This window comes from Gorilla gorilla, chromosome 2, assembly GCF_029281585.2.
Source record: "Gorilla gorilla gorilla isolate KB3781 chromosome 2, NHGRI_mGorGor1-v2.1_pri, whole genome shotgun sequence".
Taxonomy (NCBI): Eukaryota; Metazoa; Chordata; class Mammalia; order Primates; family Hominidae; genus Gorilla; species Gorilla gorilla.
The window spans coordinates 72,395,439-72,408,305 of NC_086017.1; the positions used below are offsets into that span (position 1 = coordinate 72,395,439).

General features: G+C 37.9%; 1 protein-coding gene across 12 annotated transcripts in view; it reads right to left on the minus strand.

The window, feature by feature from the left end:
* The window catches only part of CADPS (calcium dependent secretion activator), a 476,794-nt gene that overhangs the window by 143,131 nt on the left and 320,796 nt on the right, over positions 1-12,867 (minus strand). For all 12 annotated transcript variants that reach the window (XM_055383622.2, XM_019024533.4, XM_055383621.2 and 9 more), the window contains exon 11: positions 10,415-10,627. In XM_055383622.2, coding sequence (XP_055239597.1) covers positions 10,415-10,627 — 213 coding nt within the window. The remainder of the gene's footprint in view (positions 1-10,414; positions 10,628-12,867) is intronic.

The window sequence follows — 12,867 nt, forward strand, 5'->3', positions numbered from 1 at the left end:
GGGTGGCTGGCTCCCACAAAATCTTTTGAGTTTCATTGAGCTTATTATATTTACTGAGCTTATTATGTTATTAAAAAAAAAAAAAGAAGGAGGAGTAAGCCAGGAGTGCTGTTTCAAGGTGCTAATGAAAAAAATCTGATGTTTAAGCTCATCCAAGCAGGGGTTTCAGTATTTTTTGTTTGTGCCACATTCCCAGCCCTAGAATAGTACCTGGCACATAGTAGGCACTAAGTACATATTTGTTAAAATCATACGTTTATCTTCTCAGAATAAATACAGAAACTCACTCTATTAACAAATATTTTTGTTTCTTGATTTTATGGAATATTTATATACTACATTGATTGGAAATGGCTTATTTAATGGGAGCTAGCATAGCAAGTGGTTAAGTGGCTGGGCATAGGCAGGTCACAAACACTAGATTTGAGACTAGCTCTGCCACCACTAAGTATATGATATGAGGCAGGTTGCTTAATGCCTCTGGGCCTCCTTGGCCTCATTTGTAAAATGAAGTTAAATTCAAGTCCACCCTCAGAGGACTGTTGAGAGGATCTGAAGAGAAGTACCTGGAAAGTACCTAGGGCCCTGGCATATATTAAGGGCTCAATAAACATTAGCTAGGAGTAAACAAACAGGATCTTTAGTGTTTGAAAAGCCAGTTTGTTTCAAGTAGTTAGTGAGCCAAGGATGTCTCTGCATTTATAGCTAATGTTCTATTCCTTCTTTGCTTCTTAAACCTTATCATTTCTAGGAAGCTGGGAGTCCTTCCCTATCTCTCTGCTTTATTTTTCTTTTCTGCCCCCGTATAACCAATTCCTATGTCCTGTTTCTGTGTTTTCATTGGGTTATTTTCCAATTTCTCTGTGGTCAAGACACATACATAAAATTGAATCCCTTGGTAGATAACATGTTCTGTGAGGGCAAGTTTCTAATCTGTTATTTCCCCTGCCAGCTCTTAGAGGAGCCAGGTCCTCAGGAGGGGTTATTAACTGGCTTACTCTGACACCTTCATCCCAGGAAACTTCTCATTGACTTTATTAAGGAGTCACACACATGGGGATTCAGATGGTATCTTGCAAATCCAAAAGTAGGAACATGTGCTCTTAGGGGAAAAAAATCTTATAGAAGGAAACAGAATTCTAGGTGCAGGTGTCTTTGGATACCATTCAGATTGTCTGCCTGTGTCTCCATACATGTCTAGGACCATATGCATTACATATGTTGTCTATTTTAAAATAAAACACTGCAGTGGTCCAGCTGTTCCAAATTCTGTTTCAAAGAACTTGTGGGCGCTTCCCAAGCAACACCATACAGTCATTCTTGCACTGTCCCGGTCTGTTCTTCCACAGTGTCAAACATAAAAAAAAATGCTCCTTGCAACTCCATTTTTCCCTGTACAAACAGTTGGAATTGGTTGATTAAAGAAAAAGAAAACTCCAATGTTGACATTAGCAGAGGGAAAACAGCCCAGAGCAAGCAGTATGAAAGAGTCAATTCCTGAATTCAGGACATTCTGGGATCACTTCCTTTGCCAATATTTGGCATGTGTCAAGAGAATGAAAATGAATTTGAACATCGGGTTAAGCAAAAAGGAATTAGGAGGGTAAAGTGGCTGCTTAAAACCCCAGTGATGTTTGGATGATCTCTTGCTTTGGGAGATGCATCCTAATGCTCTTTTTCATTAACCGTATTTTTCTAGAAATCAACGACTGACATTTTAAGAACCAATTTCAATCATCTTTACCTTTGTCAGACCTAGTCTTAGGAAGTAGTTCCTAAGTCCTGCTTGGTCTTCAAGGGCTCCAGATGTACTGATGTACTGAGAGTGAGCTATATGATTTTATAGGCTCTGCAGCTAGGGCATAATTCAACACACCTTGCAAACATTGCTACCTGTTTCACTTCGGGGGTTTAATTGCATAAGGATTTTTTAGTCCTTTATGACATGGGCATAGGAGACTGACTTCAAACTAAGCTTGGATGGATAACGCTGCTATTGGTACTGACACTAAGAAATTTCAAGCACTGTCAATGGTTTCTATGACATAGATGCAGGTTGATGAACATACAGACTTACGGAGAGCAGGTGCACTTTCAAGCGGAAACTAGTCTAAACCTTGCCCCAAGTTTGCTTGGAAGTAATTTTGGCTTGACATTTAAGGAATGTTGGGAAAACACTGGTTCCTAAAGTGATACTATTATGTGGGTTTTATACTCTCATCTCATTTAATCTACCTTATTAAAATTCAAGTGGTATGGTCCCTAATTGACTACTCTGTCATCTATGTTGTTCTTTGATCATGATATTTGGGTTCATTTCATGTTTGATAGTCTTTTCCTTTTTTCCTCCCTCACAAATGAAAACCATATACTATTTTTCATGATCTATTATCTCAGTATCAAGCACGCTTATATGATTTTGTTTCTAACATATATATTTTTAGATAGACTTGCAATAATGTCTAGCAAATAAATGTAATTTTCCTGGAAGAATAATGTAGTTTTCAAATTTTTATTTTATTGAAATTTTCCTATTATACTAACAGCTTAGGGATTGAAGATAAAAGGTCAAATCTACCTTTTTATTCTGTAATATTACATTTCGGAAATTTTTCTGGGCTAGTGAAAAATTCACTGTTGAAAATAATTATTATTATATTACTAACAAATTGTCTGAAAGAGGCTCTTCTCTCTCATGAATCCCTTTTGTAATAAGCTAGAGGTAGCTGTTTTAACATTGGAATTTAGAGCACAGTTATGGCTGTTGCTACTCCTGATGGATGCTAGAGGCAAGAGAATAGCTAATGCAACTCTAAAGTCATCTGTGAACCCAAACTGCAAATTAAAAGGTGACTTTGTATTTCTCTTATACGGAAAATGTGTGCTTGTCATATCTGCTTGACAGTACAAGAGTGAATGTATGGTTTGGACAATAACGAACAATGACAGTAGTCAGCCTCATCAGAAGACATGAACTAAAGAAATGACAATGATTGATGGCAGCTGGTTGTTTATGGATTTTTCTAGAAGAGTTTTCCTTGGAATAGTCAAGTAACCAGGGGATGTTGTGCCCTGCCTGAGCTCTGCACAGCAAGCAAAAGACTGGTCCTCACATGCCTGCTGCCCAGAGGCACAAATGGACCACTTAATTGAGAAAAAACTTAATTGCTTCGTGGTCCCTTTAGCTAAACTGGGGTAATATGAATGGCCAAAAGAGGATGGCTTCTTTGGAAGCTCTCAAGGCTCACATTGCATCATGCAGAAATCTTGAATTTAAAACTACTATGGCAATACCCCCAAAAGGATAAGTGTGTGATGTTTATTTCAATGTTAATTTCTATAATTATTTGTCAGACAATTGCTTTGAGTAAAAATCATAACAGAGATTTTGTCAAAGATCTCAAGCAAAATAAATAAATGATTTTAGTTTTCTCCTGCTGTAGTTATATTAACTTACAGAGTACTCGATGTTTTTACACTCACTCCAATATAAGCAAAAATAAATTTTCTATACCTGATTAATAATCTTACTATAACTCACTATATGGCATGAAAATACTCAATTAGCTAGTGAATAATATGTTAAATACGTCTTACATAGTTAACAGTGAGGTAAACCTTCATTTAATATGGTCTGTTTAGATCAAATCATGGTGTTTGGAAAATTTTAGACCTGATTGTGGGAGCATATTCTTTTAAAAAGTGATTTACTTTTACAGTGAAAAGGGACATGTTTTACAGTATGGTTTTGGGTCACACAAATTATGTTAATATTGAATTAATTATTTGATATTGCATTCCTGCAACGTAGCAACTGCAAGTTGACAATATAAGAAGATATAGCAAAATTTTATGAGATAAAACTACAGAAAGGAATTAAGGCAAACAATTGTTTAAAAATCTACTAGGATAGCAATGCGTTGTTGTGCAAATACATGTAAACTTGTTTAGAACAGAATTCATTCAGTCAACTATTCATCCATCCTTTCTTTCATTCTTTAAAAAAAGTATAGCAAAATCCTAAATTCCCACTAAGTTTACATTCTATGATAAGCCTTTTAAAATGCCTCATCAGACATTCAAGAAAAGTAAAGTTAAATTAAGTATCTGCTTGAAGTGGTGAAAAACATCTGTCTGCTAGCCAGGGGTACATTTATGCAAAATAAAAGAAAAAAGAAAGAAAGGGAGGAAAAAGCAAATTAAAGAAGGAAACGAAAAAAATTTGAAGAAAAGACTATCATTAAATGGTCAGGAGAAATGATATGACCTAGTTCTTCTAAATTAGCATTCAGAATACTCAAATACATAGTTGCCTGCTCTCTTGACCAAGTTTTCTAACTCCGTCTAACGTCAAGTCTTTCCTCAACACATTTTTGGTTGATAGTTTTTTCCTATATAAATTAAGGAAGTGTGTGTTCTTTTTTATTAATAACTCAAATAGTTAACAGAAATATTTTTCTAAAGTTTTAATGTTTCCTTTTTCTCTTACATGGGTATTTTTAGAAAAATTAATACAAATACAAATGATGTCAAAAAAGTTATTGTTGTCATTGTTCTTGGGGGAGTAGCAGAATGACATTTGATACCAGAGGTTAAAACCCTCCTTGGCATTGTAAGACTGTGAATCCAAAGCATTTGTAAATGAGTGACACGGATTCAGTCTTGTCCTTAATTTCCTGTTTTTGTGTGTGGTAGTTCCATGTATTGTAGCTCTCCTTTCAAAATTAATCCTCTATTGGGTCTTACATTAGAGCACACCCTTAAGCCAGGTAGAATGAACTCTTTAGTGTTCAAATAATACATTTGTTTCTTAATTGTATTTTGCAATTTCTTCTAGTCTTGCTCAGTTAACAACTCTGGGTTTCCTACCCCACTTATTTTTTAAGGTATCCATGGTTACCACACCATTGGTACTCTGACCATTCGAATCTTTGGAATGGGAAAGGAAAAACAACAACAACAACAACAGCACATTATCAGAGTGCAAAATGATCTGTTTTCAGGCATTAAGCAGTCAGGTAGCTGTGAATTACATGAAACAAAGGCATTATTTGCCATTTTGTTGTGATGTTAATTAATATTCTTGGAATGAAAAAAAATTAGACGTTAATGGTTGGCTTTACTCAGAGGATCATTTGATGCCAATATGAAAGCCAAGGAGAGGAGGCAATTATGCACACATCACATGCATCCTAGTTTCAGTATGGAAGCTTACATTTCAAACCTAAGGTCAGGAAAGTAACATGAAAAGTTGTACTACAAATTCTAGACATGAGGAAGATTTAAGGGGGAGGGAAGCACATTGCAGGTGTCAGATAATCTAATCTGATTATCTGAGCTGTGCTAGCTATAGGGGAGCACTTACCCTTCAGTCCAGCTAGAAGTTAGCAGGGTAAGAAGGAACAAACCAGAATAACATAAAGACTAGCAACAAGGCTCAGGAAAGCAGACAGGAGTTCTAACCTAGCAGCCTAAGTTCTTGGGTTCGAGCAAAGATTGAACAAGAAAACTTAAACAAAACAAAACAAAAAACAAAATCAACCTCCCCCAAACTAACAGTAACCCAAATCCCCCTAACTGTTGAAGACGTTCAGGTGGTAGCAAAAATAGAACAGTTCTCAAAAATACCCAGCTTTGGGGTTCTATGATGTGATTAACAGTTATTAGTTGAGAAACAGACATTAAAATGACTCATTGCAAGTGATATATTAAATAACCATTGACCAAATGTCAAAGCTTAAAATACCCTCTTCCCCCACCCCACCCTAATCCAAATGAGAATTGAGGTACTAATTTTTACTGTTCCACTAACACATAATGGACAGGGGATAAGGTATCTCAATGAGAGGCCACTCAGCATAATAAATCGTGGAACACTCAGCTACAGATTGACATCATTTCCAAGGTAAGCAGTATTGGCCTTAAAAATCAGAGAATTGCAAGAATTTGTTTAAAAACGTTGTATAGCTAGGTACTGACTTAATTTTGTTAAATTTTAACAAAAAAGAAAAAAAAATAAATCAAGAATGACACACACAAAAAAACTACAAAAGAACAAAAAAGTTTTAAAGGTTGGTGAAACCCTCCCAAAAATCTCTGTAGAGTCACACACAAACTAATGAATAGCAGGATCTATTTTTTTCAGTTTTTACAATTCCACATAAATACCCCACTCCACTCTTCTCGAAGTGTCTTTTCATTTTAAAATTGAGCTTTTGAAATTGCAAAAAATAAAAACTGTTAAACTGAATTTAGAAAGACCCAAATAAACTCACAATTACTCCCAAGTTTTCCAAACTATAAAAATGGTCCATTCTTAAGTTTCCCTTAAACAGACAGTGACATGACAAGACTGGAGTGTTTATTTTTCTCTACCCCAAAAATATTTCTATATTGCTTCCCTTCTCTATGTAGTTTTCCATTTGTACGTAGCTTCCTTTTGTCTTGTAAATACTAATAAAGCGATTACAGAGTTAAGTCACTGAAAGATTGTTGTTCTTAAAAATTATTCACTAGCAAGAATGGCAAGTACTTTGAACAAATATTCAAAAACAAGATTTAATGAGATGTGTGCAGAGTTAAGTACTTAACAATGACCCTTACCTTTTTGGAAGTCAAGGAAACCTTTTTAAAATGCAATACTTGATTTTTTTTTTTTTTTACATTTTTTGTTAGCTAGAGAATCTGTGATTGACTTAATTTTTGTGATGTGACTTGATTAAAATAAATCAGTGTATAGATTGGCAACCAAATGTAAGTGAAGAATGAAAATTTGTTCTTTACAACTATGTTATGACTGTTTTTCATCTTTCTTGCGTGGTAGTACCTGGTGACCAATCCGTCCTGCTTTGCTCAGGATTGAAGCGTTTCCTGGGACACAGGATTTTCAGTGCTAAAAGGAGAGACGTCCTGGGCAAACTAAGATGACTTGGTCACCGTAAGTATGAATCAACACTGTGGGTTTGACTGAGTTACCCATGTGTAAGTCTTGATCTATTTAGTACTGACAGTTCGAATTTTACAAATTACAGCAGCTGTGAAGTAATTATGAACTAACCACCATTCTGTGGCTTACTCCACTAACAATTATGCAGTCAGCTCTTCAGTATCCATGGGTTCTGCATCCACGGATTCAACCAGCAGTGGACTGAAAATATTCAGAAAAAAATTACATCCATACTGAACATGTACAGACCTTTTTTTGGTCATTATTCCCTGAACAATACAGTGTAATAACTATTTACAGAGCATTTGCATTATATCCAGTATTATAAGTAATCTAGAGATGTTTCAAATTACGTAGGAGGATGTTTATAATTTATATGAAAATACCATGCCATTTTATAAAGGGGATTTGAAAATTCATGGATTTTGGTATCTGCAGGGGGTCCTGGAACCAATTTCCCATGGATACTGAGGGAAGACTGTATTCCCTCATATCTAGCCACTTTTTTCTCTTTTGGTTGCTGTGCATAACTACCCAATGATACCATGGAATGTAAAATTCCTGGTTCCTTTCTTGATCTTTTTGTAGATGCTCAGGCATAAAGGTTGGGTTGATTAAATCCTAACTGGTTGTCTCTGATGGCTCGTAAATCATAGGAACAGAAGCCACACTGGCTGGTACTCTGGCTGCAGTTTTTATTAAGTGCTTAAACTAGCAATAGATAGAATTTGGAGCAGTGTTGAAGCTCTGTTGCAGGGATAATAAAGTAACCATGGGACGGCTGGGATCCACACTGTTAGACTGAAGTTCTGGGTAAGGGCTGCCATTTATTACATGGCCACTGTGTACAGTTGTGCAGATTGGGCACTGCAGAACTCAATGGGTGCCATTCACATTTTTGTGTATGTGCAAGGTGTTTCCTGTATTACACAGTCTCCATAGCTGATTGTAGTGGCTTGTTCTTTTAGAACCTGGTAGATGTAGCAGGGCCTCATGCTCTCTGAAGAACTCCCATTCCTAGGCAGTAATAAAGGAGACAGTACAGAAGAAGGTAGATCTACCACTAGGTACTGATAAATCCCAATGGCATGCATGATCTGGTTTTCTCACTCATTTCTCAGCCTACTTTACATATTCCCTAGGGATGATATCATTTACCACCCCCCCCCAAATTCTAACTCTTAGGAGTTTGCTTTGGATGCTCCATTTAACAAAAGTTCCTTATTTCAACTAGAGTAGTGATACACATCAAGCTGTGTATATTCAATTGAGTCTTTCTGCTGATGCCTAACAACTAGTGTTCTAATTTCACAACTAAATGAATCCTATCCACAGACAGAAATCTAAATCAAGACCCCCCATGCATTTCCATGAAGAGACATCTCTTCTTCAGCAGCTTCCATCACAGGTTTTCTTTTTTAATCGGTGTCTTGTCTCTAATTTTACTCCTGAATGTCCTTCATCTTATACTAGTGAGGAAAAAGTGGGGTCAACAGCAAACTATGTAGCAGTTTCTTAATCTGGGCAGATGATAGAACAGAGACACTGAATGTAAGGTGAAATGACTTTAGAAGAAAGGAAGATTATTTGGAAATAAGACCAGTATTTTCCAAATATCACCTGAGATACATGCTCTATGAGGTTGATGTGAATGGTGATTATAGTTAGAATTTTTTTCTGATACAGGGGTAAGTTCTTTTCAAGAGGTTACAATAGGACGTGTTGTTTCCAAATGAATTACAAAGGAGCATGTTGCCCAAGATGAAAGGAGAGATTTTTGTCATACTTTAAAAAAAAAACACACAACAATTAAACAAATACTGGGTATGATTTATCTTGACTAATAACTATTACTCTCTTTACTGCTCTCAAGTAAACCTAAGTGCAGGAAGATGTTAGAGAATACAAGAGTGGAGAACTTGGTGGTAGGTGTGGGCAATCTCTTTCTTATTCTTTCATGATTTTCTGTGTGGAAATTGATAGCCATTATATGATTATTTACACTGTTCCACAAGGGCATGCATCACCATCAGTACTGGACAGGAATTCCTGGGAGCATCTGATAGACAGAATTTGTGATCCAAAAGAAGTTGTATTTCCTGATCAACAAGGGTGTTGCAAGGTGTAAGAATATAGTCTTGTTGGACAGAAATGGACATGGCAGTAGAATTCACTGAAATACAAGTTTACCTCTATTTAGTAGTTACAGCTGCAAAATTATTCCACCCACATCCATATTCTGTTTAAGAGCAACAGAGGAGAGATCGTGCAAGCACTGTGTTAGAGGTTAAGTCTCTGCATTTGCATTTGTTTTCCTTCAGCTGCAATTCTCTTTCCTCAAATATCTGTGGGGCTGACTATCCATCCTTTGAACCTAAACTCAGGGAAAGCTTCTTTGTTTGTCTAATGTCTCTCCTTCTCACTCAGTCACCACTAAATGACATTCTTCATGGTATTTACCAGTGTTTGAAGCTCTCTTATTTATCTGTTCACTTGTTTACTATCTAGGCTTCCCCACTGGGATGCAGGTATTATAAGAGCTGGTACCTTGTCTGTCCTTCTCATTAGCATGTCTTATTTCTAGACAGTTGCTCAATGACCTAGAATGAATCAGTGAGTTCCATACTAAAGTAATAAATCATCATGATTATTGCTAAAAATGACTTGTACCTGTGTTATCTCTGATTGACTTGATATTCAGGGTAAAGCAAAAGACTCTATTTAGAATGAATGTTTGGAACAAAAATGAATTACTTTATTTCTCCATTTTCTTTGTTTTAATAAATATTTCCAAACATGTACTGGCTTTCACCTCACCCTGTGTATCAGAAGTACTGATAGATAAAAGCCATTTTAGGTAGCAAGAAGACATGGAAAAGGGGCAAGAAATTAAATGTATGCAGAGGTAAGAGGAGAAAAAACTCGAATATGAACTGGGGCTGTTTAAGGAGACAGTTTCATTTTTGGGTCTTCGGTATTTTAGCTCGGAATGGGATTTTAGGTACCATGTTTTGTGTTTTTTTTTTTTTCGCTGCATGTGATAATGTCATCATTTATTTTTAAATGGTTCTAAATTGCAGATTTAAGTTGATTTCAAATCAACCCTATTTTTAAATTACTTTTAATAGGAAGAAATGAAGCAAGGACATACATAATCTACTATATTTGAAGGACTCAAACAAATACATGTTTGGCTGTGAATTCTGTACTCTCACCAAAACAGAGATAAAAATCCACCTAAAATACACTTTCCTTCATTTAGTGCTTGTGGGAGAAGGTCAAGTATTGCACTTTAAAATTACTTTCATCTAACATTTGTCCCAACTTTCCCCCTGAATTCACTATATGTTTTCAGCAAACATGATTTTATAAATTTTAAGTATAAAAGCAACTAGGTTTTCTAATTCAACTTTGGAAGGTTTACTTTACTCTACAGAGCTATTTTTGTAAAACGGCATATTTACTTACAAAATTGAGAGATAGGGGCATCCAGCTGAGGTACATTTCCTCCCTTGGCGTTGAGTTTCTGGACTTGGGTCGGGGGCACAGGCTTGTGTGACTGCCCCGTGGCCCGATACATGGCCTGGACCCACAGGATGCGGTCTTGTTCATCGTCACTGGCAAATATCACGGTGTCTCCCTCCTTGACAGCATTGAAGAAGGCTCGGCCACCCTCCAAACCTGGAAGAAAAGGGAGTAACAACTTCTACTAAGCTCAGCTGTGATGTTCTCAACTGGACTCAGCCTTTGAAAAAGCAGTTTCTGCTGCTTTTCCTTGGGACAAAAGAGGGGGCTAGTGATTAACTTAGGATGGGAAGTCTGAGATTCACTTGTCCACAGAGTGGGACCGTGATGTTGAAGAAGTATTTCTGAGCCTGGATCTTATCTTTTTGTGTCCTGCTGGGGATAGAACTGCCAAGCAGGCTGCCTGCTTGGGGCATAAACATCTGCCTATAAACATACTATTTTCTCCCTCATCTTTAAACACAAACAAAACAACAACAAAAACCTCTCTTTACCACATCTCTCCCTTCAGCTACTGTCCTATTGCTCTTCTCTTTACAATGAAAGGGAAATCTCTACCAAGGCTTTTCCAATTTTAGTACCCATATGAACCCCTTGGGCATCTTGTTAAAATGCAGCTTCTGATTCAGTACGTCCGGAACAGAGCTTGAGGTGCAGCATTTCTAACAAGCTCCCAGATGATTCAGATGGCGCTGGTGTGAGGACCACATGTTGAGTAGCAAGGGTCTCTCCCCTCCTTTTCTGCCTTACAACCCCTCCAGTAAGGCTGCTGCCCCACTGAAACTTGTTCAGGTTTCAGTGGACACATTGTTGAATAACCAGTGACCTCCATATTGCTGAATCCAATGACTGATTAAAAGTCCTCATTTTATTGGGCCCACCCACCTATCAGCAGCATTTGCACTCCCTTCTCTTCAAGATGCTTTCTTTACTTAGCTTTCAGGAGGAAACCCTGACTTTCCTTCTACCATCCTGGCCGCTGCTGCTTAGTCTTGTCTGGTGGCTCCTCCTCCTCCTCTTCCTGATTTTTAAATGCTGGCATGCCCTGGGCTTCTGTCCTTGCCCTTCTTCTCTTCCTTAGCTACACCCTCTCTCATGGTGATGCCAACCAGCTTTTAAGTACCATGAGTATGCTGATGGCCTTCACACTTCTCTCTCCAACCTGGACCTCTCCCCTGGACTCCAGACTTGAATATCTTTCTTGACTTTTCCCCAGGGATATCTGATAGACATCCAAAGCTTGTGAAACCCAACAATGAACTCCTGGTCTTTCTCCCTGACCTCCTCAGCAAAGCTGAGCCCATCTCTCTTGCCACTCAAGTCCCCAGTCTTGGGGTCAATTCTGACTCTTTACTTTCTTTCACTACCCACTTCCAATGAATCATGAAATTCTGATGGTTCCACCGTTAGGACATTACCAGAATTTGATCACTTCTTCCATCTCCAGTTGCGGCCATCATAAATGTAGCCAGGATTGTCCCTGGATTATTTTAATAGCCTCCTATCTGACCTGTCTGCCTCCATCCTCATTCTCTATAGTTGATGCTCACAAGGCAGCCAGAGTCCCTGATTTAGCACTAGAGTCAGGTCCTGTCACTCTTCTGCTCAAAACCTGCCAGCAGTTCCACGTTACACTCAGAGGAAAAGCGTTGGTTCTGACAAGGCCTGAAAGGCCCCCATGAATTGGTCCTCTGCCACCTGTAACCTCCTCTCCTAATACTCTCTCTCTCCCTCTATGCACACATGTACTCACTTCTTTGTAGCCACACTGGCCTCTTGCTCTTCCTTGAACACCCCAGGCATGTGCTCACCTCAGGACCTTTGCAATTGCTTTTCTCTGTGCCTGGAGCACTCTTTTTTCAGGTATCTGCATGATTCACACTCTTATCTCCTTTGTATCTTTTCCTAAACATCACATTCCTGTTGAGACCTTCCCTGACCTCCCTTCTTGTGACCTATCTCTTATCTTGCTTAATTTTTCTTTATTGCTCCTATTACTTTTTAGCAAACTATATAATTTACTTTGCTTCATAAGTGCAGGTAGGTTTTGTCTGTTTTGCTTACTGCTGTATCCCTGGAGCCTAGAATAGTGCATGGCACATAGTGGGTGCACAAATATTTGTTGAATAAATGAATATGCTCTAGATCCATCTTTTTCCATGGGCAGTTCTCAAGGTTAAAATTTAGCGAGAAGTGCATGTTCTCACTCATAGGTAGGAATTGAACAATGAGAACACATGGACACAGGAAGGGGAACATCACACACCGGGACCTGTTGTGGGGTGGGGGGAGGGGGGAGGGATAGCATTAGGAGATATACCTAATGTTAAATGACGAGTTAATGGGTGCAGCACACCAACATGGCACATGTATACATAGGTAACAAACCTGCACGT